The following is a 27,914-nucleotide window of genomic DNA, read 5'->3' as shown; positions in this document are numbered from 1 at the left end:
TGATGCGTGCTGGGAGTCCAACTCTGCTACATGTCCAGGGTCACGCAACTTCCTGACCTACCTGGCCAAAAACTTCCTTTCTCAAATGGAGGAGGAAGTGACAAAGGGCTCAGCCATACTAGACTTGATATTAATGAACAAGAAAGAGTTGGTTGACGGGGTAAAGGTAGTGGGAACCTTAGGGAGAAGTGATCCCATCCGCCTAGAATTCCTTTTGCTGTGGGATACCGAGGGAGTTTGTAGCCAAATGTGCAGGTTAGATTTTAGAAGGGCAAACTTTAATAAACTTAGAGAAATGATGAGAGTTATTCCATGGACAGAAATGCTGGAAGGGAAAGGAGCAAGTGGGGGGGGGGCTCTCCTAAAATAAGAGCTCTTGCAGGCTCAAGTTATCACCATTCCAGCAAGATGGAAATGTGGCAGAGGATCTAAAAAGCCAATGTGGCTCTGTGATGAACTGTGGGGAAAAGGAGATGTTCAAGAAAAGGAGGGAAGGAAATGCATCCAAAGAGGAGTATGTAGAGGTAGCTAGCCACTGTAGGGCAGCCATCAGAGAGGCCAAAGCTCAGAATGAGCTCCCTGTGGTCACTGTGGCTAGTAGCCACCGATGGACTAACCTCCATGAATCTGTCTGACCCTCTTTTAAAGCCCTCTATGCTTATGGCCATCACTGTCCCCTGGCAGTGAATTTAATTACTCATTGAGTATAAAAGTATTTTCTTTTGTTAGTCTTGAATCTATTGCCCATCATCTTCATTTGGTGCTAGTAGTATTATGGGAGATATTTATGATTTTTAGCACACTATTACAGTAAGCTATCTTTCATATTTCAGATGGACCAAGAACCCAGCAAGCTGCTTGCCTAAATTCTTCCGTGATTTCTATGCTGCTTTTTGACCAGAGAGTTCCAAATCATCAAGCATCAAGTGAAAGACTGGATTTTAAAATTTCTCAGAATCAACCACATTTGTCATCCCCTGTAGTTAAAAAGGTAAAGGTGGTCCCCTGTGCAAGCACCAAGTCATTACTGACCCATGGGGGGACGTTGCATCATGACGTTTTCTTGGCAGACTTTTTGCCATTGCCTTCCCCAGTCATCTACACTTTACCCCCAGGAAACTGGGTACTCATTTTACCAACCTCAGAAGGATGGATGCCTGAGTCAACCTTGAGCTATCTATCATTATTTTGCTTTAAGAAAACTGTCTTTCAGCAGTCTTATTGTTGACAGCTGAATTGTAGAAGAAGAGCAGGATATATTTTTTTAAAAAACCAAATACCTGAACAACTCTCAACATTCCTAAAACACAACCATTCCATTCGGAAACCTTACGCCCCCTCTCCTTCTGTCACATTGGGGGGCTGGGGGAATGGGGTTTTCAAGGCCAAGATGAGATCAAAATAAGACTTTCCTGGTTCACTGCTCACACTCTTAGTCCCCTCCCCATTAAGTGTTAATAGCAATGATGGGCCTCAAACACACCCGACAGGATGCACACAAGATTGGATACTGCGCTATTGAATCACTGGTCGATTTTTATTTTTTGCCGGGATAGGAAAAAATCCAGGAAGTAAGCGATTACAGTAGCACAATGTCCAGTGATGATCCTATCTAGGTTAACAATAAATGAGCACAATCATATTTCTATCATATTTCTCACAGCACAGGGAGGACGAGGGAGATAGGAGTGATTTGTCCCTGCTCTCTGGAGGAAGGTGCCTCACAAATCTTGACCTTGGTTTGTACTGCAAAACTCTCTCTCAAAATGCATTTACCATCTAAGCAGGTGACGAGCTGCAACCTGGGCACTTTCTAGCTTTCCAAGCGCAGCAAAATAAATCTGGCACCAAGCACCTGTGGTGCTGAGCTAGAGAACAATTAAGACAGGAAGGGAACACTTCAAGGCACATTCGTTTTTTTAAAAAAATACCTTTCTGCTATTCCTCACTCTCCTCCAGTGTATATCTTCATTTTCTTGATCATCTTTCAATGAAAAAATCGTGGTAGAATACAAACTTTTTTTTAACATTCTGAATGTATTTATTTAGCTATTTATATCCCCCACATTTCTGCCCTCTGCAGACCCAAGAAGTGTTGTTATCCACTCCTCTATTTCTATCCTCTCAACAACCACCCTGTGAGGCAAGTTTGGATGAAAGAAAATGACTGTCCCCAAGTCACCAAGCAAACTTCCATGGCAGAATGAGGATTCAAACCTGGGTCTCTTGGACCTTAGCTGGATTCTCTAACTTTATCAGGCTTTTATCAGGTTCCTGCCATCCCCACATCTCAGAAAGACACAAAAAACTCAAGGTCACAAACTGAAGCAAGAGACAAAGGGGCTTTGGATAAAGCAACTGCGTAGGCCCAAATTCAAAGACCAGTCCCCCACCACTATTACATGACATTTGTAACAGAACTGCAACACACACTTTGGATGACACAGAACTTTTTCAGTGTCAGTGAAAACAATACAGCTAAGAGGCTATATTTGCATATGTATCCACAGACTTTTCCAAAAGCACTTAAGATGGACAGCGCTGAATGCTGATGCATATCTGAGAACAGCTCCTGAAGTCTTTCAATTTTTTTAAAAAGGCCACACAGACATTCTCTACCTACACTCTCCAGATCAAGTTTACAGGGAAGCACGGAGTACAGACATCTGTCCAATCTCTACAAACATGAAATCCATACAGGACTTATCACAGAGCTCTACACCGGTTTCAGCGACCTTCGGGTGCCTGTAGCTAGATGCCTAGAGAGCAGAGCCCTCCTGGCAAAAAATAAGGTGGGGGGAGTTGGCTTATGCCCAAAAACCTCCTTCCCACACAGACAGCCAAGAAAAGGGAGGAACTGCACTCACACACATGAACAGATTATAACAAAGCTTAGAGAACCCATTGTTTGCCCTGCAAGTTATTCTAATGGTATTCTCAAACAGACACTGAAGGCCAGTTCACAAAACCCTTTCAGAGGGGCAAAATGGGGGTAGACTCCATTTGCTTCAGTCAGCAGTTTTGTCTGACGGCCTTGCTGTATACTCCACTATATGCTTTGGTCACACCATCTATCACTTGATAAAAAAGAAAATAAGGGCATTTTATTTTCAATTGTGTGAAGTTTGGGAGCACAGCATCTTAAAGATGTGACAACAATATACATACTGTATTCCTAACAGGGCATGGAAACAAGTCTTCACTTTTCCTATATTCTAGTTTTTGATGCCTCTGAGGATCTCAAGGTGGTATAAAAGAGTCTCCTCCCACCATTTAATGCTCACAACTCTTCTAGGTAGAAGGTTAGGCTGGCCAAGGTCATCCAGTGGTACGGTTGTCTAGTCCCCCTGGCAATTGCCAGGAGATTGAGTGGGTGGAGAGGGGTGCCCTGCCTCTCACACCCTACACAATGATGTCACTTCCTGTTACATCATCGTGCCTGATTCTTAAAGAATCAGCCCAAAACAGAGCATAACCAGAAGTGATGGCACTGCGTACACACTGTCATTTGCCATGGCTGCCTGTTGATGCTGGGCAATCTCCAAGCAAACTGCCTCCTCCCAGCAATCAGTGGTCTCATATAGGAGCCCAAGCGTTGCTCCTGCACCATCACTGAGACTATTCCACAGCTAAGCTCGTGGCAGTCAGTCAGAATTTATGAGCTACTTCAGAGAGAGGCGTCTGGAGTCAAAGTCTACAGTGAGCCCTGAATATGGGTTTCTAAGGGACTCTCATGCAGAGATTCAACCTGAGTAAGCAATCACTGAGCTCTAGTCAAAGAAGGAAGCTGCAAAGAGACCAGTAACACCAGGACAAAAAGGTGCCATCTTGTTGCTGGCTGAAGACAACCAATGGCCCTCATTCAATAATTGGAATTGAAATCTGGGCAGAAGAGACATAGGATTCATTTTTATCATTAGTTTTATTGAAAATGGATTTGATCAGCAAAGCAAAGGGGTACAGAAATACAGTGAATTTTCTTAAAAGCCTCTGTATGGCAATAGGTCAGAGTAGATCAGCTTATACTGACGGAGTCTTAAGAAAGTCTTCTGGATCAGACTTAGGCCATTTCCACACTCGTTGAATAATGCACTTTCAATGCACTTTAGCAATCCTTTGGAAGTGGATTTTTTGTTCCACACATGGAAAAGCAGTTCCAAATGTTCACTAAAGAGTATTGAAAGTGGATTATCTAACGTGTGTGGAAGCAGCCTTACTCTTAGGCCAAGGCAGCTGGCATATTTTGCCCTTACTAGCTGCTGCCTACTTTACCTGAACTTCTGACAGAAGTTGGAAGACATGCTCTTCCTGAAAACATTCTTTTCTATTTTCCAGCAATTGAGAAAGGACACTTCATGCTCAGAATTAAAATGTTAAAAAAAATTGTCACACAACTAAATTCCTAAACATTATTTTTTTCAGAATTCATTACTTCACACATATAATTAAAGCAGAAAAAATAGTTCCTTGCGTAAGATGAGAGTCAGTAGTATACAGTGGTTAGAGCATCAGACTAAGATCTGGCAGACCCAGGTTTGAATCCCCGCTTTACCAGGAAAGCGTGCTAAGTGACCTTGGGCCAGTCATACTCTCTCAGCCTAACCTACCCAACAGGGTTGTTGTGAGGATAAAATAGAAGAGAATGATGTAAGGCACTTTGGGTCCCCACTGGGAAGAAAGGTGGAAAATACATGAAGTAAATAAATAAGATGGAGCAAAGTACATTAGTCAAAGAGAGACAATTGGCTGGTTAAGTTCCATACAAACTCAATATACTTTGCGTAGCCACTTGGGCACAGAGAGACAAACGGGTGCTGTACTAGTGAAAGGATACAGCTTGTGAGGCATAGATGGTTTAAACTAGAGGTGACAAGCTGCATAAAAACTGCACATCGTACACTATTTTTCCCCAGGCGTAGTAGCGCCATTAACTGAATAGTCCCACAACCCCACCCCACCCCACCAGCTAAAAAGAGCTGTGTGCGCAGAGACCAGACTTTACATATACCATGACCAGAGCTGGAGAACATATACGTTGCCATGGAAACATAACCAAAATGTCTTCCATGAGGTAAACCACCGTGCTCCTGGCCATAATATCTATGAACACTCAACACCAAAATCAGGGCCAATACACTGAAAGCCTCTCAACCCTCCTCAGGGGCCACCAAGAAGAGCCAGATGTTGTGATGCTAGTCTAGCATGCGTAGCAGGCTACATGTTACAGCTAGAGTATGGATGATTCAATTTTAACACCATTTTCTGGCGACATCCCAACAGCAGCCCCCAAGTTTGAACTCGAATAAGAGCATGCTTTCCCTAAAGTCATACGTGTAGTGGGAGAACACCCTGAACAAAACAGCTTCAGTAGCACAGCCCCTCCACTATGCTCTCTCATCACCTCTCAAAACAAACAGAGAACTGAACTGAAGAGAGCTCAGTTGCCAAGTAATGTCTCAACCTCAGAACCCTCCAGTATAAGACAGGGTGGAGTGGTTTGATAGCCCAGAGGGGAAACTTGGGCAAGTCACCACACATGCTTCAATAACGTGGCAGTGTTCTCCTCATAAGGAGATGATGGCTTCCCACTAAGCAGATTAGAGTGTCTCTCCAGGACTGCAAGGCGTCTTTTTGCATTAACCTTGTGATAGTGTCAGATAATATGTAGCCATCTCACTGTGCAATCCTAAATAGAGTTACACTTTTCTAAGATGAATGACTTCAGTGGATTTAGAGTTTGCTGCTCCTTCTTGAAAGTAAAACTAATCTTCCATTCAGAACTCTTTTATGGGATCACAGAGCAACACAACATCAGCCATGCTCAATATTCAACTTTCCTAAATTCATGCAAAGTTCATCTACAGTGGGAAAAATGTTGCATGAAACCAATGAGGTGTAGTGGTTACAGGCAGACTAAGGAATTTGGTTCTGATCCCCACAATGCCATGGAAGCTTGCTGGGTGGCCTTGGGCCAGTCATACACTCTCAGTCTAACCTACCTCACAGGGGATAGATCAAGATGGGTAGCCATGTTAGTCCAACTGTAGCAGCAGAAAAGAGCAAGAGTCCAGTAGCACCTGTTAAGATTACCAACATTTGTGGTAGGGTATGAGCTTTCGTGAGTCACAGCTCACTTCCTCAGATACAGCTAGAATATGAGTCCATCTGTCCTTATATCTTGGAGAGTGGAGTGATTTCAGATGCAGAATGAAAATAGCAGGTAAATGACAATAGCTGGTGAATGACAATAGCAGGAGTGATTGGATTGGGTGGGGTATGCAGAGGGGTAGTAGGTAGTAGGCTTCCTGTCTTATTACCAATGCTGATTTCTTCATACCTACTACCCCTTTTGTGTGCCTGACAACCATCCAGATGTCTAAATTATCATATCTTGTGCTAGGTTAATTGGTCTGTGCTGTCAAGATACAATAAAAACAGAAGCCAAGAATCCAGACCATGGCAGGATAAGTGAATGAGGGGAAGGACGAAAAAATTACTCACGGTCCCAGACTCTGTGGTGTGCCCAGTGACCTTCATATTATAGTGCATATATAGTATATATTCAGCAGCTGTGAAGGCTCAACCCCGTTCAAAGGCCCACCAATCCAGAGGCAATGCTACCATCCTGGCAAAGTTCAGCCAGGTTGGAGACAATATACAATGGTTTGTATCTCACTGTAGGCTGGAAGAACTGCTTTCAACTTCAATGGCTCTTCCACTGGAGGAAGGCTTCAAACCTTACTCAGTGGAATGGTAGAATACAGGCTGTCCTTTCCACTTTGGCCAGGCAACACAATACTTCAGGGGATTCTGGATATTATCCCAGTTCACATGCATTGTTCCATTCTCCCCTTGCCATCTGTGCCTCTAGGCTTGCCAACCTGTGTTTTTAAAGATCCATGGTCACTGACTGGAACCACAGCCAATTTTGACGGATCAGTAGGTTTAGCCCAACAGATTTTAGGTGGGTTAGAGCAAGGACCTGGTTGTTAAAATGTGAGGTTAACTAACCCAGATTCCATATGCAGAATGCCCATTTTACTCTGCTTCATAGAGAACCAGAGCCAAAAACACCATATACAGGTTTAAAATAAAAATTGCAGGTTGGCGGTTCTCTCCACTTCCACTCTCTGAAGTTAACCCTGGGATATTTCCAGATACTATCTGAATTTATGAAGAGCCAAAAAATGCACATTCTACCCTCTCAGGTGCCTGCTATATTCGCCGCAGAAAACAAATATGGGCCTCTTATGGATCCTGACCTGGATGACCCAGGCTAGCTTGATCTTGTCAGACTTCAGAAGCTAAGCAGGGTCACCCTGGTTGGATGGGAGACCACCAAGGAAGTCCAGGTTCACTACGAAGAGACAGCCAATGGCAGACAGCTTCTGTTCGCCTCCTGCTTTTAAAACACAGGGGTCTCCTTAAGTTGGCTGCAATTTGACGGCACTTTACACACACACATAGAGGACTATGAGGGGAGGTGAACAGCAGTTATAAAGTTGACACAATCAGTTCTACTGTTCATTCTCCTTAGAAAAGTTTACAAGCTGTACAGCAGTCAGTAGGAAAATAAAACCTGTTCTGTGGCACTTAGAGAGAGAACACTCCAAGACCCAAGTTTCTAAGACAGTGCAAAAACTCACAAAACACCACTTTCGATCACAACAGCCATAATCAGTTGTGTATAATCACAGGCATTACCTCCTCTAAGGAAGTTTCTACATAGAGGAGATTCTTTGCAGGGGGTAGGGGTGATGGAATGACGCTCAGCCTACCCTAGGCCTTCAAGTGACAGCCCCAGTACACAATATGTCCACCTCACTTGCCTGAGAGATACAGAATTGCAGAGTGTAGCTCGATGCTGTTTTATATCACGCATGGCCTGCGGTATTTATTTCTTAAAACGTTTTTACCCTGCCTTTCCTTCAAGTTCAAGCAGCTTACAACAGTAGAATAAAAATATTTACAGTTAAAACCAAAATACAACAACTACCCCCAAATCCCTCTCTCAAAAGTCCTGGCAAACTGATAAGCCTTGCAGCGCCTCCTGAAAAACTTCAAGGTGGGGGCTCCCTTCACCTCTTCAAGGAGGGTCCATACAGTTGGAACAATGATAGAAAAGTCCCGGGCTCTGGTTGATGCCAGGCAGGCCACCCTACATGGTGGGACAACCACCCAATAGGGAGCTGAGGATCATATCTGGCATATTTGGGAGTCAAATATGTGGGTCCCAGCTCATGATGGGCTGTAAAGGGCATACGGAGCACCTTGAATTGAGCTCAGAAACAGACTGTCAAATAGGGCAACGTATGTTCCCAGCAGCTAGCTGCCTCATTCTGGACCAGTTGTAGTTTCTGGGTTGTTTTCATAGGCAGCCCTACTTACAGCATGTTGCAGTAACCCAACTGAGACGTTACAGAAGCATGGATCAGCATAGACAGATTGGCTGAGTCTAGGTAACAAAAGAGTCGGTGAATCAGATGCAGCTGATCGAAAGTGCTCCTGGCCACCGCACGGACCTGCTTTCCAAAGAGGAAGACTGTGTCCATGAGCTCCCTTGAGCTCTTAAGTTGCTCTGAAAAAGCCAACCTCCTTCCATCTAGGACACATAGATGGAATCCACTTGTATAAAACAGGCACTTGCCTAAGTTGGGTATGGAGGGGAGAATCCCGGGTTCAAGCACTGACTCGCTGGATGGCCTTGCCTTGTGTTACAAGCCACTTTGGGATCTTCTGCAAAGGCAGCTGATACTTTGGGCTTCCAGCATCAAAAGGTCAAAATGGCACCTCGCATTGCAGTCAAAATGGAAAAAGTAAATTCCTGCCTTTCAGTGGCATCTCCACATCTTCTGCCCAATCCAGATGGCTTCACCTGCCTAATTTTAGAGCTGACTTCAATCCTTGAAGAGGGGAAGGGTATGTCCAGGGAAGTGTCATGTTCACACCAACACAGAAACCACAATCCTATCTGCACTTAATTGGAAACAATCCTATTTAAGTTAGCGGGGCTTCCTTCTAAGTAAACATGCCTAGCCTGCATGAGACAAAAGGACCATCTGATATCCTATGATGCCAGACACACAGTTGAGTTTTACTTTCTGAACTTTGCTCATTGTCAGTAAAGTATGCAAACAGCACGTGCTATGACTGCCTCCTCTCCATGGGGCTCTCTTTCCATGCATGTTCAAAGAATGAACATCTTGTGGCAACAATGCAGAAAGTTTTACTTGGCTCGGATTCAGTATCTCGGGTTGAGGCAAGAAAGAGATCAAATTTTAGCTGTTTCATGCATGCAAAATCACACACACGCTTTATCCAATTGTCATTCTGCTTATTAAGCCCTGTTACCCTGCTAAGTCTTCAAGATGGGATGAGCTGGAAATGTAAACAGATATTTCAAAAGCAGATCAAACGCATGATGGGAATACAATAACTGTGACGTCAACCGCTTGAAATATTTCTGTGGTTCCATGATTAAGCAACCTGATGAATGGCAGAACTGACAAGTGCCAAAACACAGTAACAAAAAAGTAACAATTCACACCCCACTGGTCATAATGTTTTGACACCAGCGTTTTTCAGAGACAGTTGCTTTTCCGGATAAGAATTCCATGCAATTAGCAGGCATTACTTTTATCTACTCTCTGGAGAAGGAGGACTTGCACAGCTATCTCCAGGACTTCATCTCTGCCTTTTATCAAGCAGGTAGTTAGAAAGGAAGCACGGGCCAAAGAGGAGAAGTTTAAATATTCATTTAGTTCAGAAACCTCACACAAGCAAGACACTTCCATCGAACGCCCCCAGACAAAGAACGTAACTTAAATCAGCAACAATAATGTTCTGCTGCCAGTTATCACAAAAATCATTTTGACAAGATCAAGAATGCCACCACCTGGCCAGGCTTCAGCAGATCAGCGTTTTACTTGTCTGACCCACACTCATCCAGATCACGTAGGCGTCCCCATGGTGTCCTCAATCCCGAAGCACTTTTTACACATGCTCATGAAATAACCGGGCAAGACTGCTGCAGACAAGAATACCCCCCCCCCACACACACCACCTTTGGGTAGATAGGGAAACCCAGACAGCATGAAAGTCTGGAGTGCAACGTGCCCAAAGTTGCACAGGAGAATCTGCAACACAGGCACACCAGAGCTAAAAAGCATGAATCCTAAAATCCATAGCTGACATCTACTAGTCAAAACAGTGTGGCCATTAGGGTACTGAATGCATCACGCCAAAGCAGACACAAGTTATGCAAACATCACACACACCCATGTAAGTGTTAATTAAAACACCAACCTGCTTCCTTCCATACTCCCAAATATTAGTTACAGGCTACAATCCTATAGATATGAATGGCAAGTGCATGCACGTGTGTAATAAATGCAGTTAAGTTGCCCCATAACAACCCTGAACACCCCTGCCTTTCTACGCAAACCGAGCATGGCAGGGTTTGTTCAAGGGCATTAACAGGGCAACTTAATCTACATGAAGTCATAACACATTAAGAGAGCCATAAGAAGGGACGGATGACTTCCAGTCTACAAGATGGCATCCATCAGGGATTAAAACAATTCCGAAATCCCAGCAGGTTGGGTCCCTTTATTACAAAGTTTCTAAAACCTGTCCTCTTCCCCCTGCAGAAACTAGACTTACCATTGAGTCCATTGGGGATGCTCCTGTGATGAAGGGGTGCAGAGAGGTCATCCATAGACCTCCTGATAGCTCCACCCTTGTTCTCAACAGGTTTGTGATGGTGAAGGTGGTGGTGGTGATGGTCGGGGCTCCCTGCACTGCCAGTGCTGGAGGTACTACTCCCATCTCCGACATCCCGGGTTCCGGAACCCCCATTCAGGTTGGTGAGACTGGCCTGGCTGTCTATGGAGCTCCTGGACCCTGCCCCGTTCCTCTCTTCGTCCAACATCAAGACGATCTCCTTCAGCTCCACGTTCTCCCTCATGAGGGTTTCCTGCTTGGCCTCCAGTTCTTTCAGCTTCTGTTGGTACATCCCCACTTCCTTCCACATCACACCGGCGGTGTGTCTCCCAAACCTCTGCCATTCCCTAGACAGCTTTTTGCCTTTCTGCCGGTCATCATCCAAGAAGCAGCAGAGTTCCCTCAGTTCGTGGTTATCATCCTGCAGCTTCTGGTTCACCTCTTTCAGGCCCCTGATCTCATGTAAGTGGACCTGCAGCCTCCTGTTGACGTCCTTCATCAAGTTGCCGTGCTCCACCATCAAGTTCATCTTCTCGTTCTCCACTTTCTTCAACCTTTTCACCAAGTCTTCCTTGCTCCACCGCAACATGTCTTCTTCTGTCATTTTGGTCAAGTCCTCCTTTGATCCCTCCACTGAACTCTTTGCCATTTTTATACAAACACTCTTTTGTTTGTTTTTTTTTAAAAAACCCTGGGTGTTTCTTCCCCCACAAGAAATATTTTTTTTCTCCTTCAAGGTCTCGAATTTATTGTAACATTTTGGAGGGTTTTCTTTTATAAAGAGAGAGAAAAAAACACTACAATTCTTCAGGGAGGGCAAGATAAGGAAGAACACGAAATCCACACATATCTGTAAGAGGCGTTCTCCTTTCCATGCCTTAAAAAATCCTTCCCATTAAAAAAAAAGAGTTAATAAAGGGATCACTCCAAAGATTTGTGACGATCTGCACAGAAACCACTCCGAAGTGCAGCAACCAACTTAACCAAGGTTCATAAAACCCCAGCAGGAAGGAGCAGCCGACAGCCCACGAAACAACCTGCTTGGACCGGGAGCATTTCACTTGCCTCCGCCTCAGGGTCCCATCGATTTCCAAGAGAGAAGAGCAATCCGAGTAAGATCGGCGAGCTGGCCCGTTGGCGCTAGCGATCCAGCCCCCCCTCTCTGCCCGCAGCCACCTAGATGAGAGGAGTTCCCAACACAGCGCACGTTTTCTTTCGGGAAAGCTGATCCTTTCTTCCTTTTTCTCCCACCCTTTCAGCTCCGAGGCGGCTCTGCGGATGATGTCAGTCCTTTTGTGAAGCCGCGTTTCAAGCGCACGGCGAGAAAGAGCATTCCTTCAATGGAACGACCGCCAGGGAGGGGAGAGAGCGCGAGCCCAGCGCCGCCTCCCTCGGAGGAGGGCTTGGAACGTCCCCGCGAACGCGCGCGAAGAGGAGACAGAGAAGCCCCGGGAGGAGCGTTGCTGCGCACGGGCGCTGCTCCGGTCGCTCAGCGCTGCCTCCTCCCGCCCGGCTCCCCTGGAGAAACTGGGGCGGGGAGAGGCGGCTTAGGGAGCCCGGCGCCCCCTCCCTCCCAGCGCGCTGATTGGCCGCCCGAGGATGCCCCAGCCTGCTCAGGTTGCCTTCGCTTTCCGCCTTGGGTCGGGTTACTGGGAGAAGCGCAGCCAATGAGAGGGCGGCGGAGGCGCCTTTCAAAAAAGCAGGTACAAAGGGGGCAAGGTGGGGAGCGGCTGGCCCTGCTCTTAAAGGGGACGCGCGCTCCTGCCCTGCGCTGCCCCCGCCCGGCTCAGCGGCGCGGACGGAGTCCTCCCGGCGCTCTCCTCCTGCCGCCTTCGCTCTGCTAAAAGTCACCTCTAACCCGCGCCCAGAGGTTGCTGCAAGCGCTGAGGTCGTGTGCATTAGGCAGAAAGGGACCCGTTGCCCTGCGGAACACAAGGGAAAGAAGAGCCGTCGTCTGCCATGGTTACGGTGCGATTTTTCTCATCTCTGCCATCCCCCCCCCGCTTTTTTTTCAATCTCTCACGAAGCTCCATTTTGAGGCCAGCGAACGGCATGGTTGGTTTCAGTATGATGCCTACATTGCTTTCTGGATTCGTCGGGGGGGGGGAGTATTAGAGCAGGCAAAAATCGGGAAAGGGCTAGCATGATAGGCAGGCGAGAGCTTGGTTGCCAACCTCCATGTGGAGCTGGGCGATCTCCCGGAATTACAACTGTTTTCCAGACGGACCACAGAGGTCAGTTCCCCTAAAGGAAATGGCTGCTTTGCAGGGTGGACTTCATGCCATTATATGCCACTCAAGTCCCTCCCATCCCTGTACCCTGCGTTCTGCCAGTTTCACCCTCAAATCTCCAGGAATTTTCCAGCAACCCTGGAGTTGGAAACCTTATAAGAAAGCGCACAAGTTGCATGGTGGAATTACAGAGTAGAAAAGGTACAGCACCTTGCATACTGTAGGCCTTAACCAGGAATGCAACTTGCCGCTGAGCAGCAATAGAAGCCACGGGTGGAAAAATGGTTTTCTGGGGCAGATGGAGATGTTAGGGCTGGGACAATCCTGAGCATGTTTATTGGGAAGTGGGAGTAAATTCCATAGGATCTTGCTATTCTACCTGTACATTCATTAAAAGCATTTCTATACCACCTTTTCAGAGTCCTGTTTCAGGTGGCTCACAAAATAAAACAAGACAGCCATAAAAACCTCTAATCAAACCATTAAAAACCCAGAGCCTAAAAACAATGCGAGGCGTAGTGATTATAGTGTCAAACTAGGATCTTGGAGAACCCAGGTTCGAATCCCGCCCCCCTCTGCTACAGAAGCTTCCTGGGTGACTTGGGCCAGTTGCGCATGCTTAGGCTGACCCACCTCACACAGCTGTTGTGAGGATAAAATGGAGGAGAGGAGAACAATGTAAGCTGCTTTGGGTCCCTTTCGGGGGAGATTATAAATGAAATAAACATTTTTTTAAAAAAATGTCTAAGATTACACAGCCCTGTACAGTCCTGGTACAAGCTGGTAGCACCTCAGGGTTCACTTGGCTTATACCCTGTTGCAGTGATGATGGCGATGGTGAGCCTACAAGTTGTTATCGTCATTGGAGGGGCTTTTTGGCTCCGCCTGCTCCTGCTCACCAGTGGCCCTCCAGGGCTATGGTCCACTGGGAAACCTCTCAGAGCCAAACTACAAGTGACGCCTGACACAGGTTGGACACTTGTCAGCTTCCCTCAAGTTTTGATGGGAAATGTAGGCGTCCTGGTTTTACAGCTTGGCTCTCCATTACAGCTGCAAGACCAGGATGCCTACATTTCCCATCAAAACTTGAGGGAAGCCGACTAGTGTCCAACCTGTGTAAGACGTCACTTGTAGTTTGGCTCTCAGTAAACTAAAGTTCTTTGTCTGGAGAAGGTTTCCTGGTTTGTCTCCAGCGAAAAGATTCTCAAATTACAAGGAAACACTTTTCTCAGCGTGAGAGCAAAAGAGCCCTGGCCTGTCTGAGAGCCAAACTAAACATCACGGTACAGTGGCCATGGGGCCAACCTTTGGCTGGTAACACCATTTTAGAGAAGAATTTGGCCACTTAAACAATGCAGTGAGGGCACAATCCTGGGGGCCCACAGCAAAGGGGGAACAAGGTGATCTTGAAAAGGCATGGATGGAGGGGAGAAGATCTATATTGTATTGTAGGGAGGGGGTATCAGATACTCCGCTAATGAGTTAGGGACCATAGACTTCATCACTATGTTGCCTTACATATTATCTGTTGCTTTAAGTATGTGCTCCAATATACTACCTGTGCTTCATGTTGTCTAATGTCAGTCCTAGAACTGATTATGTTTTGTTTCAGCATTTCTTCAACTCCGTATTGGATCCTTGCTAATGCTATGTCTTTGTAAAATCCTATGGCATTGTTTATGGAAATGTCCTTGACACGGTATGGAAATGTCCTTGATACTGATTGTACTAATCTCACACTATGTAATCCGCCTTGAATCTCGGTAAGAAAGGTGGATCAAAAATAACATAAATAAAATAAAATAAATCACCTCGTCCTCCCTTGCCATGATTAGGTCCTTCACAGCGTTTTTTTAAATGGCCAGATTCTTCTCTAAAATGGTGCTAAAGGTCAAGGGTCAGACCTGCGGTCCAGTTTGCCTCTAAATCGTAGACAATACTGGGCTAAGTGGACCAGTGTTCTCACTCAGTACAAGGACACCTTAGCAGTCGACACTACTAGTGTGTGATCTGGCAAGGTCTAAATATTGTTAAGAGCTCAATGACTGGGGAACCTTGGAATATGGGGAGCTTGGAATATGGGGGTGGGGCAAGCTAGTTAAGACTGGCCCACCCTACAGGGTAGTTGTAAGTTTTATTAAGATGATTTATGGGGAGTCCTTTGATCTCTAGAAATTGGTTTTACAGTTCTCCTCATGACCACCTTTATTTAAGAAGTGCTATAGTGGACCTTGAAACGAAGAATGAAACGTTCATCTGTTCCAGCATCCTGTATAATGCACGTGTCCAACCGGCTGCCCTGAAAGACCAGCAAGCAGGGCACAGAGGGCAAGGCCTTGCCTGATGTTGCCTCCTGGCACTGTATCCAGATGGCCTCTGGATGTGGACATTCCCCTTAGTCATCGTGGCTTGAAGCTATTGATGTGCCTTCCCTTTTCAGTTTTGCCCGTAACAAACTATCAGTGCAATCCTAAACAGAGTCACGCCCATCTAAGCCCACTGACCTCAGTGGCTTTAGGAGGGCCCCACTCTTGGTTGGATTTACACTGTAAATATGGCTCTGGCGTTTGACCTTGGACGCACTCTGTGCATTTGTACCTGTGCACGTGACCACAAGATTACCTAGTCAACAATTCCAGAGTGAGGAGGGGGCATCACGCTCTCCAGTTGTCTCCTGTTGAAGATTACCTCAAGTGGAAAGTGGAGGAGCGTCCATTGTGGGAGCCAGGAAGTCTCGAGCTCCGCTGGCAGCCTTGAGGCTTAAAGGCAAGCTGTTTTCTCTCTGCTGCAACCCTGCAGGGCAAGGGACCATGATCATGAGTGTACTTTATACAGCCGTAAGGATTTGCAAAGCAGAATATTAACCAAAGGCAGCAAGAAGTATTGCAGAGTGACACTTTATCTTGAGGCACTTTATACACAATACCTAGTGGGGGCTGTGGAAAACTGGAGGGGGAAGTTTTGGAAATCCTAACCCCAAGATCTCTCTGGGCCAAGCTACCGAATGACGCAGGTTGGACACTTGTCAGGTTCCCTCAAGTTTTGATGGGAAATGTAGGCGTCCTGGTCTTGCAGCTTGGCTCTCCGACTGCTGTCCAATGGACTTTTCAACTGTCGCTTGTCCAACATTCCACCAAGCTGCCTACATTTCCCATCCAAACTTGAGGGAACCTGACAAGTGTCCAATCTGTGTCATTCGTCACTTGTCGTTTGGCCCTCAGTTTCTAGGATTCTTGGAAACTCTCAGGAGTTTGAGCAGGCTGCTCCTCCATCTTCAGCCACCACCACCCACCCTTTGACTAACACTCAGCTGCCATCAATATTCTGTCCCATCTGGAGGACTCTCATGCTTCACCAGACCTTTTTAATTATCTTCTTTGTTTAATTTATAAAGTTATATTTTTTTCTGCACACCTAGGAATCCCCCCCCCACCCTCCACAAATAGGCAGAGATCATTGCCTTGTCTGTGGGTGGCCCTGTTGTGTTCATCATCTGCAGCCCAGCCCATGTAGGTGTATTTGGTGTATATTCCATTGAACTCAGTGGGATTTACTTCTGAGTAAATGTGAATAAAATTAAGCTGTTGGTTTCTTCATGCTTTAGTTTTCCTGTCCTGGTCTCTGTCTGAATAGTGCAGTCACAATGTACACCTAAGTCTGAAGATAAGCATGTTTGCATTTTCTGAAATTTGTATCATGTGCTCCTCGGGAATCTCAGAGAAAGCCAATGTCCCTTATCCAGAGATCATTATCTCTAGACTGCACTTGTGCCTCTGAACCAGGAGAATTCCTTGCTCTACGAGCTCTGACAGCGTGAGTGACATGGGAATAGGAAAATGTGGCCAGAATCAGCCTTTACCCTTCAGACACAAGTTTGGCTTTATCGGGGGCATTTTTATCAATTCTTGCTTCATATACTAATGATCTCCAATGTGGTTGATGAAGGATTACCTGGCATCCATTTGCTTCTTCCATAAAATTTCTGTTCCCAGAAAGCAAAGAGCCAGTCTCGGTATTCTACCACCTCATTGGAGTAGGAAGTGCTTCAGAAGAATCCAGGAGACATCACTTTTGTGTCCGTTCAGAAACCGCTGCCTCATAGGCAGATGCTTGGCTTGGAATCTCCTTTGCGATTGGTCCCAACATCCCATAGCAGCCATTTTGTGACTGCTTCATGCGGCAGTCATTTTATGGTGGTGCCCATTCCCTGTCCTCAAAAATTCGGAAAGTGCTTACAGGCTCAACAAGATGGGGGACAGGTGAAGCAATGTGCCTTGTCACAACTTTAGCCGTGGGTTTGCTAAAAGAGAAATTCCACAGTGGCTGAAGAGAACACGTGAATGGAGCACCTCCAAGAGTATGTGTCAGTGTGAGGAGAATGCGTTTTCTCAGTGTCATCATGGACCTTGAGTGTGAGCACTGCATCGTCCCAAAGAAAATGTTACTATCAAATGTTCTATTAAGTAAGTAAGTAAGTAATACATTTCAGTACTCTGTTGGGGGTTGTGGTTGTCCCAAGCAATTGGAAGGAAGCAGGATATTTTCTATTACAGGGGTCCCCAATGTGGTGCCATAGCACCTACTGACACCTTTCTAGGTGCCTGCCAAGTATTTTTAGAAAGTGGCCAGTACCAGAGGACTTCTGCCTAGCAAGTTTCTGGTCGGCCATTGGAGATCTAATTGAAAGATTTTTAAAAATTACTTCAGCAGCACCTGCCACCATAGCACAAGGATACTTGCTAGGCAGCTGAGCATAAGCTGTATGTATGAAGGAAAATATTTGTTAACAACATGTTCATTTTAAAAGGCATCCTGCTAAAAAAAAATTGAGCCTGAAATGTTGAAGGGCCACTAGTAGATTTATGCATGACCTCACTCCTGGACATTTTGTGGGTGGCTCTGCCTCCTGTGGGCGCCATTTTCTACTATGTCAGAATATCAAAGGTGCCTGCAAGCTCAAAAAGGTTAGGGACCCTGTTCTAGTGTCTGTGAAAGCTGATAGGTAAACAACCTCAAGCAGTGAATCCTTTTGTCAGGACTCATGCCCACGGTGAGGCCTGAACCTGGTCTCTGGAGTAGTACGGCACCATGGCTGGTGGATTTTTCTGCCATAGTTGGGATCAAGAACTATGAGGAGCCAGTTGGGTCCCATCTGGCTCTTAAGAAACTGCTGACTCTAGTAGTCTGACTATCAATCAAAGCTTCCACATCAGGCTTGTTTGTTGGTGTATAAAGAACTAAAAGGCTCCATGCTAGCTGCTCCTTTTGCTGGCTATAGACGAGACCCAAATTTGACACGAAGGTTGGTTCTCACAGTTAAGGAGTGTTTCACTTTGGCCATGGATATGCAAACGCCTCCTGATCAAGGAGTGGAACAAATCTTGGCAGTTCTCACACAGCCACAGAAAGAAACATCCTTCTTGGCCAGCAAAGAGAGACTAATTATCCTTGAGGACCTGGGGGAAGCCCAGGTTCTTAAAATATTGTCTCTTTTATCACTTTGTCTTCACAATAAGGTTCAAAGTCAATTGCTTAGGGCATCCTTTAGCACATAGATACCTCTTGTACGCTGAAGTTCAAAGTCAATTGCTTATGCTGTCCTCTAGCACGCAGATACCTCTCTTACGCCGAAGAGGAGTAATGTTATTTTAAGGATTTGGCGGCAGCATGGTTGACGCATCCGTTTCCATCTGGTGCATAATTATTCCCTTTGTCCCTCTGTTTTCTCTGGCCAAACAGGTTGTGTCGGTTTCTAGTGCGCTGCAAATCCTCAGACAGAAGGGTGCGCTCAGGCCCTGTGACCTTCAGTCCCAGTGTGTCCAACTCCAGAAAGCCAGTGTGGTGTAGTGGGTTAGAGTGCTGACCTGGGATCTGGAAGAACCAGGTTCAAATTCCCGCTCTGACATGAAATCTTGCTGGGGAACTTTAGGCCAGTCACACACACTCAACTTAATCTACCTCACGGGGTTGTTGGAGAAGAGGAGGATATAATCCATTTTGAGTCCCGATTGTGGAGAAAGGCGAGATATAAATAAAATAAACTCTGAAAAATGTATGTTTTCATTGTTAATATCATAGTAAATTTGGGGCACATTCCCTCTGAACTTTCATGTCATGGAGACCTACAGATTTTTTATGAGAATGAGGCATGCTTATGATACATCTATACACCCTGTTCCCACCTTTCTAAATCTGGATTTACCTACTGCGGGTGGCAAGCTAACAAAACCAAGTCCTGCCTTAGAGGAACTTACTTGGGGGGGGGGCGCTATCCTATTTTGCCACAGCAAAATAATGGTTGTATAACCAATAGATCTGACATTCACATTTGGCTAGAGAAATCATCTGTGAATGAAAGGCATTTTTAATGGGCCTGCCACACTAAACATTTTATGGCCATGTAATGCGACATCAAAGACTATCACGTGAAGAGAACAACACCCCTCCCCATATTAATCAGGGATGAGTTATTAAGCAACACTGAATATGCCAAAATAAATGAAAAGTTCACAAAACTGGATTTGTTGTATGACTATTTTTAATTCAGGGTAGTGAATTCAGCAACAAGGTGGGCCCTTATAAGCTTCTGTTCCAGACCTCAGTATTCTATTCACTTCATTTTGCACCATTTATAAAAATAATGTGGGGTGCAGTGGCTAGAATGTTGGAAAAGGAAGACCTGGGTTCAAATCTCCACTCTGTTGTAAATCTCAATGATTGGCCTTGGGTCAGTCATTTTCTTTCAGCCCAACACGGGTGTTGTGAGGATAAAATGGCAGAGGGGAGAGCCATGTACTACTGATCTTTTTGGAGGAAAGGCAAGAGTTTAATTTTATTTCTATACTTTCTTTATAACCTGAATTTCTCACTGAGACTCAAAGGAGATTACATAATTTTTAAAATGCAATCATAAACGTATGAAAAATGCAGTTGGACCAGGATTACCAAATTAGTAGGTCATGCAAACCACAACCGCCTAGGCAAGAAATAGTGGAATTACACAGGCAGAAGGCCATGCAATAAAAGTGAGACGATAACTAGAGTAATCATTGCAGTGGACTGCAATCCTCTTCCATTATAAGGGTGCCCTCCTGATCTGAAAAGATGGAACAAATATAATGAAAAATCAAGGCCTGGGCATTTTCAGTCAGGAGGTTCCCAAATAATGGGATGGAATTAGTTTTGTTTTTGCACAATCAAAGCACAAGAATTGTACCTTTGGGAATCCAAATGGTCACTGCTTTAGTTCTCCTAAGCCAGATACATAGCAGATATCAAGTCCACCACTAATACTAACAAGAACATGATCCGAACAGAACAGAGCTGCGCTAAGGTCAAGTTCCAGTTTTGTCACAGACTCATTGTACGGTCAGTCTTGGAAAAATTACTCCTTTTCAGTTTTCTATTGGACAAACAGCATACTGGCAAGCTACTTTGCAGGGTTGTTGTGGCAGCAAAGATTGAACAAAGCAAACAGTAGGCAGAATACTATTAACTGGTGAAATGAAATAGCAAATAAAATGTTTTTGCCTTGTGTAAGGTGCTTTGGTAAGCTTAAGCACATTTTTCTTGATGACAGGCTTTGGGGTGTTTTCATTAAATAAACCCAATAGTGTCACCCCAAATATATATATATTTGATTTATACACATTTATTTGATTTATACACCCAATGGGAACCCAGAGCAGCTGACATTGTTCTGTTCTCCATTTTATCCTCACAACCAGTTTGGTGTAGTGGTTATGAGCACAGGACTCTAATCTGGAGAGATGGGTTTGATTCCCTACTCCTCCACATGAAGCTAGCTGGGTGACCTTGGGCTAGTCACAGCTCTCTGGAGCTCTCTCAGCCCTACCCACCTCACAGGGTGTTTGTTGTGGGGATAACAACAACATACTTTGTAAACTGCTCTGAGTGGGCATTAAGTTGTCCTGAAGGGCGGTATATAAAGCGAATGTTAACAACTCTGTGAGGTAGGTCAGGCTGGGAGTTTGTGACTGGCCCAAGGTCACCCAGCAAGCTTCCCTGGCAGAGCAGGGGTTCAAACTTGGGTCTCCCAGATCCCAGACACAAACTACCTCTGCTGCAATATTGAAATTACTAGAATGATTACTCTAGTCAGTGAATTCATCAGTTAAAAGTTGAATGGTTGATCAGTTTATATTTCTAATCAACTGGCTAGTAGCTAATTTAACTTAATCTAATTGATTGCATTTCTAGCCCACCCTCCCCACCAGCCAGCTCAGGGAGGGGAAGAGTTGCTTTGATTTCCTTTATAGGATTAAAGAAATCAAGTCAGTGTACTTTTTGTATCCTTGCTACTGAATGCTGTTTGTAGTCCAGTCTTAAACCCACTCGGATGTTTTTAAACTTCCAAGTAAACCTCATGGTAGTCAGTGGGACTATTCCAAATAAATAAGTTAGCCGATGTGGACTGAGCAGCCACTCTAGATGGGCTGTGTGGATAAAAAGGTGGTTTTTATACTTCTGTACACCATAAACTAAAATCCCAAGCCCTCCCGGAACATTATTGAATTCTTACCAAAATGTTCCCTCTGCAGGACAAAATCAGTATTGCAAACAGGCATACTTCCCCCCCCCCCCAATGCCTTGTCTGATGTGGCTATTTTATCCATCTCACCTAGTCAATTCGCCTTTGCCTAGAGAAGGCTCAGATAGCTAACAGACTGATCTCCAATCTATGTTTTATGTGCACAAGAGAAACACACCTCTTTCCAAACTCCACGGCAAATGCTACTTTAGCTTTATACTGAATTTACTTGCTCTGGTGTTTGGATAGTGATGCTTCTTCCTGTGTTTTCAGCTTGGCCGAACATTAATCAACCCCGTTTTGTTTAACAATTTATTTTATTGGCATTTTAAATGGAATTTCATATGCCAAGAGGAGGAAGTGCCTATGGATAGGAACAGGAGACAAGGTGAAGGATTCAACCAACGGATGCTGGTGCAGGCATACCCTTCAATACCTGGTATCATCTCTCCCCATGGAAGCACAGGACGATCTTGGGCACTATATCCATTGCCATGTCCTTCTTGCCTTCCTTGAGTTGCTCCCACTAAGGGGCTAATAAATTTGCTTTTCTCCCATGTAAAGACTTTGGCGAAAAGGAAAGGGTCAACTGTGACGTGGACCTACGTAATTTTCAAAATATCAGCTACTTCCAACCATTCATCAGTTACTTCCAGCCAAAGCATTGTCACTTTGCAGCAATTTTGCTCTCTGTATGTCTCCTGTGCCTTTGATTAGCCAGATGGTGGCAGTGCTTCGAAGTCTGGGCCGCCAAGACCACCCGCTATGATCCTTTTATATGCAGAAACTGCACGTGAAAGATATGCTCAGTCTTGTGTGCGCAACACAGCCATCAGCATAGCCAAGCCATGGCCAGACTCTTTAGAGGCCCAAAGCCTGTTTGGAGCAATACAGGACTCCTTATCCTTAGACCTTGAGAGCAATTAAACTTTTGTCCTTTATTACGTCTGATATTCAAGTATCTTGTTTGAGAGCTATCCAAGGAGCAGAAACATGGTGAATGTCAACATATTGTCTAACAAGAAAACCAGACAGACGCAGTGTGACAGGCATACACTCAGACTAAAACAGAGCCAGCGAGTCTACTTTTCTTGCCTTGTATCAAACATTGCTCTGCATGAACATACGCAGAATGATATATGACTCGTAGCCATAGCAATCAATTCCTGCTTCCATCAAATAGTGTTAAATTTGGGGAATGCATACAGAGAAGGAGCATATTGTTTCAAAGGGTGATATCTGTTGAATTCTGCAGTGAAATGATACCTCCTTTTAAAAACAGTTGAGCAAAGAGAAGCCCCCAGGTGGCATTAGAATAATACAATTCTTTTTGCAAAATCTAAAGTGACCATGACTGCAATGACACAGCGTCTCTTGGAAAGACATCTTATTAAATCTCCAACATGCCTGTTATTTCACAGTCCATTCTGGCATTGGGTTTGGATGGTTTTCAGTGAGCCCTTGCAGAAATGGACTTTGCTAGCTCGAGAGAGACCACGCTGCATGCTGGAGAGTATCTAGCACGCATGGAACCCAGTCTTGAGGTCCTAGCTGTTGAGTTTCAGCATTCCATACTCTTACCATGTACCAATAATTCCCGTTACAATTCTGGTGTTTTGTTGTGTTTCTTAAGTCAAAGGGAACAGGACAGTGGGAACATCTGGATAAGATCTGTGCTGAGTATCTGCCATTCCCTTTAGCAGAATATTGTGGAGCTTAGGTTTGGCCTTGGCTCTTAGTCTATGGCTTGCAGCCACGGCCTAATGTGAGCCAAGCTGGGACAACCTTGTGGCTAATCTCTTGCTTCAAGGTTATAAAGGGGCATGGCTGAGCTGTATATATATGTAAACATATTTGAATTGTATTTGGTGTGCTTCGTTTTTTAAGCCATGCAAGCTCTGTTCACATGTTCTAGTGAACACATGTACAATCCATATACAATGTACACTTGGGTTTTTTTTTAAATGCATGCACTGAGTAATTCTCACATTACATTCGATGCATTTGCAGCTGAATATATGATACAAACCCCACATTCATCCAAGTAGTCATCCTTGGTTTTAGTTGCAAAGTGAGCTAGCTCTTTCTTAAAAACAGATGCCACAGAACCTTGTCTGTGAAAGGTATTAATTTTACAAAGAGCAAGCCTGAAAATTTGCTTTAGTTTCCAAAGTTGCACAACACGCACAAGTTACTTGCTCAGCTAAGTTTTTACTGTTCCATTTTTAGAAGAGAAAACTTCAAATAAGTTGGAAGGATGCTGTAATGTTTTGGATGTAAATAATTTTGTTTAAATTAATTTGGGGGTTCGAATACTGGGTGGTTATTGTGGGTTTAAATGCAGGACTCTGAGGTGAGAAAATGGGGACTGGATGGGTGAACGGAGTGTGCTGTGATTGAATGGTAACTGTGCCCTAAGAGGCAGAGTGAACTGCAATTTTTAGACAGTGCTGAGAGAAATTCTGGCTAGGTCAGACAAAGACTCAAAGGGTCTCATTTGTATAGGTCAGGCAAGCTTGTGTAGAAAAGCCTGAGTGAATCTAAGTCTGTGTGGGTGAGAGGAGTGTTTATTATGTTAATGAAAATCTGTGTAGAAAATTAGTTTTTGTGACTTGGTCTGTGAATATACCATTAAGATATAATTATTTTCGAAAGCACCAGCTTAAGAACTATTCTGAAACTAATACACTTATCAAATGCTGCAACTATCATGCTTATAAATTCTACTTTTGGTTAAGAAAAAAGGATCTCTTTTTTTCCTCACAGCCACCCACATGCACTGAACTTTCTGTCATACTACCATCTATAAATAAGCCTTCCTGTAATACCAGTTAAACTGAAGAGATTTAAGGCAAAAACCTTTAATGGAAGCAAATAGCTCTTGGGAACATTGAGGGAACCAGGGAGGCAGCAATATTTAGGTCACACAAACAGGGCAAAACACCACAAGTGATGTTAGCTGTGGGATTCAAACCCCCAAAGGAAGGTTGTTCTCAAGGTAAAAAAGCCTGAGTAAAGTAAAGAACAATTGAAGTTCTGGGTGTGGGGAGAAAAAAAGAGTGTTGGTTGTGACCAGCGCACTCCTGAGATAAAAGTCTGAGGTAACGTAAAGAGGAGCTATAACAGAAGTCCGAGAACATATTTAAAATACAAAGTCACTATAGATGCCCAGAAAAATCTCTGAACAAGCTGATCTAAAAGTACAGTTTGGGTACACATATTCCGATGGGAAATTTCTTCTAGACTGAGAGAATTGGAAAGTTTTGATATGGTCAGGTGGGTTTCACATAGTTGAACCTATATAAGATGGTCACACCCAGGACACGTCTGATTCTATCAGGCTTGGGTTGCATGAGACTATCTTCCCAAAAGCACTTTGTTAAGATTCTTGAAAATTGTATTTTTATCTTGTAGAGTTAAGATAAATTGGGTGAGGGATGATGTCATTATGCTTATCTGCTTCTGATATCTTTTACATATGAAAGCTAATTTTTTATCTTTGTGATCTTTGCATATTTGATATTTGCAAGTTTTGATTGATTTTAAATAAAAGTCTTAAAAGACTCGATTCCAGGTGTGAAGGGAAAATCTTGTGTCCCAGCCAATAATTACTCAACGTTAATTACTGGCTGGGACACAAGATTTTCACTTGACACCTGGAGTTAATAAACTTCTGATTTCTCTTCAGTCAGAAGGCAGCCTGTAAGAGAGAGGCTGTGGAGAGAACCGGCATTCCAATATAGCCCTGTTGTTTAGTGGTTAGAGAATTGCTTTGAAATAGACAAAGAGATTCTTTGTTTCCATATGTCAGCTTTGAAAGTCATGTTCTCCTGTAGGTGGAATAACAAGCTGCAACACAGAGGTATGCACATACATGCAAGATGTATGTGTGTTCACTGTAACAGGTGAACAGGGCCTTAGAGAGACATGTAGGATGAAAAAATTTAATGAGAAAATAACCAAGATTCTTGTCTCTTTAAAACATCGGCTATTGGTAATTTTCTTATTAAAAAGAAGGGGAAAGGGTGCAAAGAGAAAGGAGGCCATGGAGCATATGCAATGCAGAAAATCGATTCCATATTATCAACTATAGGGAAAAACTCCTCTGTCAGCTTGGATGGCAGCAATAGGGGAAACTCCATAGGAGGGAGGCTATTTGCAGTATGATGCTTTTGATTAGAGTTGCTGTTATTTTATTTGTTGGTTCAAGCCACAACAAAGTTTGTCAGCAAATACTATCCAGAAGAGCCACGACCAGAATATAAGTAGAAGACGTAGCCTTATCCAGCATTCAAAGATCATGGCCCAGTGGCAGAGCACCTGGGCCCCGTTGGCACTTACAGTTTAAAGCGCTATTTCTGAGCAGTCGCGCCGATCACAATGGCTTCGGCTTTGTACCTGCTCTTTTCACACTGTCCACAGCAGTTTTGATTTGGCGTCTTGCAATTCCTTTCAGATCTGCTTGGCAGCCTCGGTTCAGTTTTGGGCTTCCAGGGCTTCGCAGTGCACATCACAGGGTTTTAAAAAAACTTTTGAGTATGCATAGTAATGGGGGGCTTGGCAGGCCAGCAACCCCAGTTTGGGAGGCAGGCGCCCACTGGCCCCACTGGGCCACAGCCCATGCCCCCCCCCACAACAGCATGCCAGCCTCTCACCTCACCCATGGAGGAGGGCTGCAGGGCAGGCGCATGCTCGCCACAGCCAGGCCATGGCTCCCTTCTGCAGTGTCGGCCCCCATAACTTGCCCAGCCCCGGCTGAGACGCGGGCCGAGCTGCGGATCTGCTGGCCCGGGCACTCACCTGCTCCACAGCCACGGCATCGGGACAACCTCCATTCCACTTGCCTGGGAGGGCTGCGGAGCAGGAGAGTGCCTGGCTCAGCTGAGATGCTGGCCGAGCCGCAGCTCAGCTGAGCCAGGTGCTTGCCTGCTTCACAGCTGCGGCGTCGGGACAACCCCCGCTCTGCTTGCCCAGGAGGGCTGCAGAGCGGTGCCCACTCAGCCATGGCCAAGCTCTGCCATGAGGCATAGGGAGGTAGGGCAGCATCCAAGGGGAGCCCGAACGCCTGCTCCCCGCCCCCCAGGCAGGGGTAAAGTTGGAGGATCTTACCTAGAAACTCAACACAGCGTCCTGCTCCTGCTGATGCACTTAATCCTATTTTTTTCGAAAGCCAGGAATGGTTCCTAATCTCACCTTGCTGCTTATTCTCTGCTTATTCTGTGTCGGCTTTGGGGGAAAAATAGGAGAGTAAATGCATACCTGGGAGGAAGGAAGCCAATGGAGAAGCAGTCTTGGGTTGCTTCACTGGAAAAAAAAAATGGGAGGAAAGGAGTTCAGAAAACTGAGTTGGGTGGGGGTGGTTAATTCCACACAAACCAATCAGCTCCCAGGGGAAAAGGAGAGGGGGGAGAAGAGAAGCAAAAGTGTTCACACTGGCATTAATTGGGTCAGCCGTGAGTTGGCAGCGGCTTAAAAATAAAATTGCAGTATATTTGCAGGGGAAATTGGGGATAACATGGACAAAGAGCAGCACTGAATCCCATAACTAGCTTGCAAGTGTGAAACCTCTGCAAACATGGGATGTAGAACATGTACAGAGATGCTTTAAAGTCCGAGTGTGAAAAGTACCCTGCTTTGCACACAGAAGGCCCCAAGTTCAATCCTCAGCATCAGGTAGGTGACATGAAAAACCTCAACCTGCTGTTGTGTCATGGACCACTCTAGGTTTAGCATAAGAGGATGAGCCATCACTGGAGGAGCAGGACCTGCCCCTGAGCCCCACCCTGACAAACACTCCCTGCAAGCTGGCAGGGAAACTTCGCCAGCACCAGCACTGCCCTCTGAGCCAGCTGGGCCCTCAAGCCAGGAAGACCCAGCATGAACATGCCAACTACCAGACCTGCCACAATCTCCCATAGGATTACAACAAGAGCCAAAAGGGAAGCCCCCGGGGGCAAGGAAGCATACAACAAAAACCGGAGGACGCCACAGCAATGAACAATAATTATATAGTAATTTATAATAAAGTGCAAAAGTGCAATAGTGTATAAACAAGGTACAAAAATTCTGGTGATACAATAAATACAATAAATACAATACAGCGGTCTGTCGCCGAGGTAAATTATTTACAACCATACAATGATGGGCTCAACTGGAGGTGGAGAGTGCAGTAAAGGAAGGGTTGGAGAGAACCAGTCCATATGTTCATAAATGGAGTAAAAAGGACCACGCTGTATTGTATTTATTGTATTTATTGTATCACCAGAATTTTTGTACCTTGTTTATACACTATTGCACTTTTGCACTTTATTATAAATTACTATATAATTATTGTTCATTGCTGTGGCGTCCTCCGGTTTTTGTTGTATACAATCTCCCATAGGAGCAGAGAAGACAAAGTGCTAGTGCCG

General features: G+C 44.9%; 1 protein-coding gene across 2 annotated transcripts in view; it reads right to left on the bottom strand.

Moving 5' to 3' along the window:
- Positions 1–12,200, bottom strand: part of CCDC85C (coiled-coil domain containing 85C) — a 219,744-nt gene extending 207,544 nt beyond the window's left edge. For both annotated transcript variants that reach the window (XM_054971511.1, XM_054971512.1), the window contains exon 1: positions 10,663–12,200. In XM_054971511.1, coding sequence (XP_054827486.1) covers positions 10,663–11,371 — 709 coding nt within the window. In that variant the 5' untranslated portion in view covers positions 11,372–12,200. The remainder of the gene's footprint in view (positions 1–10,662) is intronic.
- Positions 12,201–27,914: the final 15,714 nt, after the last annotated feature.

The sequence above is a fragment of the Eublepharis macularius genome, chromosome 2, assembly GCF_028583425.1.
Source record: "Eublepharis macularius isolate TG4126 chromosome 2, MPM_Emac_v1.0, whole genome shotgun sequence".
NCBI classification, from domain to species: domain Eukaryota; kingdom Metazoa; phylum Chordata; class Lepidosauria; order Squamata; family Eublepharidae; genus Eublepharis; species Eublepharis macularius.
Note: the sequence above shows the minus strand (reverse complement) of the source record. Positions and strands in the feature narration are given on the sequence as shown.